The following is an 8696-nucleotide window of genomic DNA, read 5'->3' as shown; positions in this document are numbered from 1 at the left end:
CAACACCATCAGAATACACAAACACACCGTGTGGTGTCAATAAATCCAAGCAAATATAAGGCAATGACTTTTTTATACACTGCTCAAAACGTTACCTACTGCAACTGCGCCGGGCGGAGACGCTACAACACATTATGGTACATATTTTAAGGCATCTGATGTATTGGTGTGCCATAGAGTAATATACAATAAAAATAGAATCATATGTCAAACAAACAACTCTCCACTATATTATCATAACTACTTTTTTATAAATATGTTTCTATTTGTCATCACATGGTTCAATAGGTTTTCTTAACAGATCTGGGACAAATGATTATCCTTTCAAAAGTCATAATATACTATGGAGTATTTTGTAAGTCCTCAGCCCTTTAAGGACCTTCCTCTATGATGTTTCACACCGGCCGAGTCTGAAGCTCTCTGATACAGAGCTGCCTGTCCTTCTGATACAGAAAAGTGGACGTAACACAGAAGAGACGTCAGGAAGTTTCGGCGACATGTCTTTAATTAGTGGCCGTGCATCGAGTTAAATATTTAATGTGTAATGCCGTTCTTTAGCAGCTGCCATCAACACAACTGAAACTAATCGCAAAGTACTGGACGTAATAATCAGTTGGTTTCTTATAAATACCCTATCATTACTGCAGATTTAAACTCCATGGAACCATATACAATGATTAGTCGCTGAAATTTTTAAAGAACACAAGCTGCTAACGTAGCCAAACAATTCACAGGGAAAACAATATCTGCCAGTGGTTGAGACTCGGGATATTTGTTTTTGTGTCAATGACATTTTTACAGGAAATTGGTTAAAGCAAGAGAGCACGGCGGGTTTAATGTAGTTTCTCCATTGGACTTTTTTGGAATTAGCGTTGGCCTTAACTGACATACGTGCCATCCTAGCAACTCTAATCCAAAGCGTAACTATACGGTAACACCACAGTTAGTAAACTGCACTAAAACACAGTGAAACCTGTCTTGAATAAATATAATATAAGCAGTACTCAATAACAAATGAAAATGTTGACAATAAAACATCACAACATCCATTGGTCTGAACTGAATTTTTTCAAACACCTTAGTCAAATACTGTAGTTGAACTGTTTTCAAAAAAGCCACACATCTTGAGGTAGAAACTACACGATCCGAGGGCAGAGGTCAATCTTACTAACCCTATTAATAATACTGTAATATAACCTGGTCAAACTAATTAGTCAGCCAAATATGTTCTGTACAATTAGAGAAACATAGACGTAGTTGGCAATAAAGTTGAAAAAATATCCATGACAGTGTTCAGTATTGACAAGTACAGAAATAAAAATAGTTGTACTTGTGTGTAGTGTGTAGTGTAAAAAATGGCAAAAAAATCTTTGCAGTCCTTGACCCTGACCAGTTGCTATGGCATCCAATATAAAAAACTAAAATTTAAAAAAGCTGAAAATGATTCTAATGAGAAGCTTCACTTCTGTGGTATTTTTTTTCTAATTAGCTCCAAAATAAACACATTTAAAAAGAGAACTGGCTCCAATTACAATTAGTTCTATTTTCCCTTCAAAGTCATAGCATTTTTTTCCACAATTCAAAATCACTGCAACTTTCAATTTCTGATTTTTAAAGAGAATGCCTCTGAAAACAGTAAATGCTCAGCATCCACGTCTAATGAGCAGTTATTACTTATTAAGTAATAAGTATCTCTTGGTGCCAAAACAAACTGATATTTTAAGAGATGTTCCAATTGTTTTGGCATTTTTGAAACATACTTTCATTTAATGAAGAAACCACATTTCTTTTTAAAAATATAATCTTAAATTTGTTTTTGAAAGTTTCGAGAGTCTTCGGATATCACCGTAACATTTATCCTCGGAGGCTCATTGTCACGGCAACACATAGTGGACAAAGTAAGTAGTACATGTTGCACTTTTATACACATCGAAGCTTTTAGAACCCTAAACAGAACTCCACTTTAGAGTTTTCTGAGAGAACCTGAATGACGGTCACGTACTCTGGTTCAGTCAATGCTGCCTGCAGCCTCAGCTAATGTCGGAATTATTGATGAGGCCCAACGCCTCAGATATTCGCCAAGATGGCATTCGACTACATGAGCATACTGCTAACAGAGAAATAGTAACATAACGCAGGCTAACACTCCTTGGCTGCTCTCTTTGCCTGAATGTAGAGGCTGGCGTGATGCAGTCTCTACAGATTACTCCCCTCTGTGAATAACAAGTACAGTTGGTCATGCTCCACTTCACTAAACAACCTGAGGGGCACACTTCAGTCATGACAACAGTGGCAGCTCCTTTTGAAGGCCAAACATTTCCCTTCAGACCTCCTCCTTGTCAGGTGAGTAAATCCTTCAAGCATAAAATACCAGATTTGTTATGGTTTTTTTTTTCTTGTAATACAAAGTGATGTGTTAAAAACTTTAGACCAGGGATGACTCAAACTGTGAGTTATCAGGCTGTGCAGCTCTTCTGTACAATGTACACATACATTTTGGTTTGGCTACTTCTCAGTGTTACGTACAACATGATACACGATACTTGTCACTTTCAAACACATTGCACAGACTGATATAAATACAGACCCATTGGGGTCGATTTCCTCTTGAAGATAATCTAAATACACTGTACTACAGCCGTGCCAAAACAATGTGTGTACTGAAAGACGGCTGAAAGCCGCTGTACTTGTTTCAAATGTAAAATAGCCGTTGTTCTGGGGTGAGCATGTCTATAAAAATGTCTGCATTCAATGTCCCCAAACTCCTCTGAAAAGTCAGTACAGCACTTCCTGTTCGGGACATTTTTTTCCTCTTCATTTTGGCACATGACACAATATTCACTTAACCATGAGGGCACAGGGACTTTTTTTCACTATCAGTACATTGGCTACAGTTGACCAAATCCCAGCCAACCCTCGTGAACCGTATGCCACTAGTCCGCTTCGTGTCACTCCACTGTTGGTAGACTCATGCCTTGGTTCTCCTGCCCGCGCCTGGACGTGTTCAAAGAGCTACGCTTCATCAGCCTGTTGATGATGTCAGTGCACGTCTTCTTGTACTGATGTCGCAGCAGGGAGTACACAAACGGGTCACAGGCTGCCTTGCTGTAAGCTAAGCACTTGGAGACGATGCCCCAGTGGGAATTGATAGGCACTGCTGGAAATAACTCCACGATCCTGCAGGCGGCCATGAAGAGAGACGAGTGGTATTAGAACAGAGCATGGGGGGTGGGGGGGGAGACATTTGCTACATATTGTTGCCTGTTACAAAACATGAACAACAAGGAGTTTGAGTTTTGCATCAAACGACAGAAACATTGTTTGATATACAGTTGATTCCTGTGCAGAACTATTTTTGGCACCTTAATTTCAGATGGATTAGAACTTCATAATTCTCCTGTTATTAGCAGAACATCTTTAGACTCATCTCTAAATTGTGGCTGAATATAGTTTATAATAGTTTATATATTTTACACTCCTTTTAGTTCTATTATTTACAATGTGTCTATCTTGACTTGAGTCACTGCAGGTCTTGAAACTTGAAAAGATATGAATATACAATGGGATGGTTGTAACATAATATTTAAATAACATATTAGTAAATACTTGAGTACTACTTGAGTATTAAAACAAGTATTACATTTGACTTGAATAAGAACAAAGCCTCTATGCACAGCGTTTCCAAAACGTTCCCTGCAGCGCCCCCTGTTCCCACTGTGCTCCAAATAAAGAAAATATTGAATTTCATATCAATATGCCTTGCTGTGCGCACCCCCACCCCCCTCTGCAATAACTCTGCACCCCCTGGGGGAGTCCCGTTCTCCACTCTGGGAACCACTGCCTTAACAGGTGTTGCCCCAAAAGTATTTTGAAAAATAGTCAGCTACTGAAAATCCACTGCAGTAAGTACTTTCATTTTTTCAGTTCAAGTTCACGTTCCACTCCCACCACCTGTGACCACCCCTCACTCCACTAACTTCTACTGACGGCTCATTTACTCAGCTTTTCAGACAGTAAAAAGACTGTTTGTCCTTAAACTTTCTTCAGTTTTGTTTCTACAGAGCTGGGTATGTTCTCCAGCTCCTAGCTCCACTCTGTCATATTATCTCTGCTCCTATAAAAATGTCCAGAAAACATGTACATTTCTAGGTTAAATATGAACGTGTCTCAGTTCGAGGTCTTCATCCAGTAACGAAGCCTATTCTAATGTATGCGCTCCTGTGACTCCAGTAACATCGTCTAATGATGCCCTGCAAAAAAACAGGAAACCACTGCAGCTTAACATGTTGAAAAATTCATCGTGTTCCGCAGAGAATCATTTATTAAAGGGAATGGTGGCAGCAGCTGCAGCCAACTGTGCTTTTATTGTAAAACATTATGTCGACTTACTCGAAAGGCTAAAAGTATGACAAAGAGGTCATAACTCTGTGTTGAAATGATGTTAGTTATTCAACGATACAGTTGTGGTTTTGTTTTTGTTTTGTTTTTTGTTTCACAGCCTCTTGCAGCTCATTAGCTCTGTTTTTATTTCTGTAGACACAGAAGTCCAGAACATTCCATTAACTACCGTCTGCAGGCTCCACTCTGGTGGCCATTCAGTGGAAACTTTTTTCATACAAATATTTTTAAGAATTATGCATTTCCAAAAAACAAAATAAAAAGGAAAAACAATTACATACATCTATAGAAACAAAACTACATTGACCAAACACAACAACATCAATAGTAACACAAGTCCATGGGGTCCTCCGTTAGTGACGTCCTCGACCTAAGGCATTTTGTGGTTACGTCTCTGTCTCCCGTGACTTCATTAAGAAAGTTTTAACTTATGTTGTTTTCAATATTAAAACAAATCTCACATGTGAACTAGTTGGCGAGCACGAATACGTTGTCAAGCGATGCTGTAAGCAGAAGACGGCTTTGTTTAAATTTGTCATTTGTACGCCACACACTAGATTGTGCTACATTTGTTTTCTTTCTTTTCAGTTGGGTTTTATTTTTAACTTTTAAACTTTCATTATGGCTCCCGGGCATAAGTCAGTCAGTCCGTTACCACTGTGTTAGCGTAGCTGAGAGACAGTTCTGACTTACGGTGAAAATGAAGTTACGTCGTACCTTAGGAACAGAATTTTGTAGAGGACCTTGTGTACATTGACCAAATCACATCTTCGCCTATAGAAACCCGTGTTGTTATTTCTCATGTTTAGGCCATAATGACATCATGCCTTTTAACACAAGTATGATGGAAGATGTTTCCTTAGTTGTTAACATAACCAACTTCACAGTCTCACCAGTTACTTCCTCCAGCTTCCTGTTGTTTAAATGAGATTATTAGTTCCACTCTGATATTTACGTGCTGGAATATGAAAATGAATGTATCATCGTAAAAGGTGTGAAACTGAACGTCACTGATAGGTGTGATTACTCTGTCTACACTCCAGCATTGTCAGCACATTAACACTGGCCCCACAGGTCAGTAGCCATCAGTGGTGTTTGCCCACACTCTCCACAAATCAGCTGCCATGCTGAACCACTGGGTTTCCACCACCCGCATAATAACCCTGATTTTTTAATTAGTGTCACTACATACAGAGGCGGTGGAGCAGCACTGAGCATAATGTATTCAGACTGCAAACAGTAAAGTGACATTTACAGATGTTTGTTATTTGCCTTGTTCATTCATTTAAACTTACTTTACCAGACATTATTACAGTTAAAGAGCTCACCCTCTGGAGCCCCGCTAACAGGGACAGCAGGTGTTCTAACACAAATATTACTGCAGTAGTATGTCTGTTATGTAAACGTAGAGATGTCCGACATCTGCAGAAATGTATGAATCTCAGCCCATTAAAAACCTCTTCTATACTTAACAAACACACAGTTAAAAGAAAAAAAGACTAAAGGAACAGGTAAACAAACATGAACAACGCAGTCAGCTGTTCACCACACAGGAAATAGATACTCAACCAGCACAGCACCTGAGAGATGAGATTATACAGATTCCTAAATGGTAGTTCCAAGAAGATAAATAACCAGAATGTAAAATATTTTAGTTGTATTAGGAGAGAAATCATATTTAAGTACCAAAATACACTATGTAGTACTTTATTTGTGTACTGTATTTTGCCCAGCACTAAGACACGAGTACTGTGGCCAACTATCGCAGTACTGCAGTAAAAATGAACAGCCTCTATTAATGTGATATGAAAAAGTTTCAATAAGAAAAAATGAATTTCTTCCTCTCAGGTCTGTTTTCCATTACCAACACTTTTCTTTTTCCTCTCAGCTATATTTAATAACCCCCTGTATTGCTGTGTCACCTTGCCAGCAGTTTAGGGGCACAGATATACTTTTGTGCCTAACTAACTGGGATGTGCCCAGCAAACTTGATCTGGAAAGTGCTAATGCAGCAGCCACAGCAGAACAGAAGAGACATATTACTTATCACAAGGTCAGCCAATCTCATCTTCCAAGTCTGGCCGCTGTGGAGAGGAGGCAGGGAGGCAGGAGTGAGGGGCGACAGACGGGAGAGGAGGGAGGTCCGGGGGATTGTTGGTAAAACAAAGGGGTCTGCTTGTTGCACCGTGGAGGGTAACAGCACTTACCTTGTGATCACGTATGGAGCGAAGCAGATCATGAAAGTGCCAATGAAGGTGCTGATCTTCCTGGTCGCTCTCTGACGCCGCCTTTTCTGCTCCTCTAAGCAACGCTGTCGAACACTGGACACAAAGCGATTAACTGTTTCATGATCGATGGAAAAGGCTGGGTAAAGATCACCACGAGGGCTTCATAAATGTCACAGAAACACAGAGGGAAGGGTCGGTCATCTGCCCTGCGCTGTTTCACGGTGTCATCACTGTGAAGCAGCAGCAGCACAGGCTGAGCTGAGGAACAATAATTACTTGATCCTGCAGTCAGTCCTGTAATGTCAAACCAGGGACCAAGACAATTTACAATTCCAACACTGCCAACATGGACGCCTGTGATTTAAGACATCAATCAGAATGCACTGTGATCAAACACTGGCTTATGTAACATTTTGTGATATTCCATCATCAGGGAACAGACATTGGTTCATTATGGGTGTCCAGAAACTCCCCTCCTTACTATAGCCGTAACTATCCTAAATAAGTGGCAAATAGAAAAATGTAAATCAGCATAATATCTTACTGATGAAGATATAAGACAAATCTGTTCCTAACTAGAACACCATTCTGCTGAATCCTATATTTACTTAAATTGTTTACACTGTGAGGATGACCTTTAACCCTAACCAGAATCATGTAATGCTTTACTTTTGCCTTAACCTCTGTACAATTCCCAAATCCTTTTCAACTTTGACTATAGATGATATATGGCATTCTGCCTCACTGAGACACACACTAAAGACCTACACCCTACCCTGGCCTGATGTTAACTACAGTCAGTTAATACGTTACATTAACCTAACCTTCATCTACTTCTCAACCTCAGTCTGAACTGGAGATTCAGGAATCAGGTTTTGTCTTACTTGCACCACTGACCACCTGATAAGGTTCACAGACAGTGGTTTTAAGTCAAAGCGTAAGAATGTAGAGCAAAGTGAACACAACGTGTGACATTTTAGTTTCAACAGATTTTGCATTCCCTCTGAAGACCAAAGGCCGCAATTCAAATGTCAACTATTTCAAAGATTGTGTTGCCTGCAGATCTAGATCAGTGACGTTTTAGCCTTGGGCGCTGGTGTTAATTGATGAACATGGGTTAATGTTTATCTACAGCTGTGGATGCCAAAGTAGGGGGCAGGGAGCTATTGTAGGGACTGGCAGAGGTGAAGGCAAATTAACTTAAATATTGAAATATACGTTTAAATATATATACGTTTAAATATACTATATATATATATATATATATATATATATAATTGGAAAATTGTAGGTTGTTTTCTGGTTGGTGTTGGAAACCTCTACATGCATTCCATGATCAATCTCCAAGTTTACACACATGCATTGTGGAGGTGCAGTAACGAAGGGGCTCACCTTGGGTGTATGTCCACCAGCAGCACCAGAGTTTGCATTGTTATAACATCGATCCTCTTACAGTGAAACCTGGCCACTTTAAGCACTTTGAGGTATGTGACACACAACACTATAAAAGACAGCAGGAAGGTGAAGGAGTGGAAAAAGACGGTGAACACCACAAACTGGGTCCGACTGCTGGCCCTGGGGTTGGACAGGGTGCAGGAGGCGTAAAGCCGGTGGTATCCCACCCAGGAGAGGCAGGTGGCCACGGTGGAGAAGGACATGGAGTGCGCCCACGTGTAGCCCAGGACGAACGCTGCGTCCTTGTGGCGCATTTTGGAGTGATACCTCAGCGGGAACACCACCGCGATCCACCTGTCGATGCTGAGCGCAGCCATGCTCAGCATGGAGTTGGTGGACAGGAAGGTCTCCAGGAATCCCACCAACTGGCAGAAGCCGTCCCCTCCCGGCTGAGCCTTGCTGACGAGTCCCACCAGAGTGAGCGGCATGTTGGACACGGTCAGCAACAAGTTGCAGAATGTGAGGTTCAGGTTGAAGAGACCGGGCACCTGCTTGCGGATCTCCGGGTTGTACAGGAAGCAGATGAGCACCAGGACGTTGGACAACAACGACACTATAATAATCACAACCACCAACACAGAGAGAATGACCTCCACAGTGTCCATCCTGTGGTCA

At 40.8% G+C, this 8696-nt stretch overlaps 1 protein-coding gene across 1 annotated transcript; it reads right to left on the bottom strand.

Annotated features, from left to right (window-relative positions):
* Positions 1 to 771: 771 nt before the first annotated feature.
* Positions 772 to 8690, bottom strand: LOC103381960 (G-protein coupled receptor 26). Its single transcript, XM_008314583.3, has 3 exons — positions 8019 to 8690; positions 6606 to 6719; positions 772 to 3177 (listed from the first exon to the last, which is right to left on the bottom strand). The coding sequence occupies exons 1-3, from the start codon at positions 8684 to 8686 to the stop codon at positions 2949 to 2951; spliced, it is 1011 nt and encodes a 336-aa protein (XP_008312805.1). The 5' UTR covers positions 8687 to 8690; the 3' UTR covers positions 772 to 2948.
* Between the last annotated feature and the right edge of the window lie 6 nt (positions 8691 to 8696).

The sequence above is a fragment of the Cynoglossus semilaevis genome, chromosome 8 (genome assembly GCF_000523025.1).
Source record: "Cynoglossus semilaevis isolate Cse_v1.0 chromosome 8, Cse_v1.0, whole genome shotgun sequence".
NCBI classification, from domain to species: domain Eukaryota; kingdom Metazoa; phylum Chordata; class Actinopteri; order Pleuronectiformes; family Cynoglossidae; genus Cynoglossus; species Cynoglossus semilaevis.
This window is presented reverse-complemented; position numbering and strand designations above follow the sequence as displayed.

Coding starts and splice junctions, on each gene's coding strand:
- LOC103381960 (XM_008314583.3), bottom strand. CDS start 8,686: ATGGACACTGTGGAGGTCATTCTCTCTGTGTTGGTGGTTGTGATTATT. Junction 6,720..8,018: donor CTGGTGGACATACACCCAAG/GTGAGCCCCTTC, acceptor CTTTGTGTCCAG/TGTTCGACAGCGTTGCTTAG. Junction 3,178..6,605: donor GCTCCATACGTGATCACAAG/GTAAGTGCTGTT, acceptor GGCCGCCTGCAG/GATCGTGGAGTTATTTCCAG.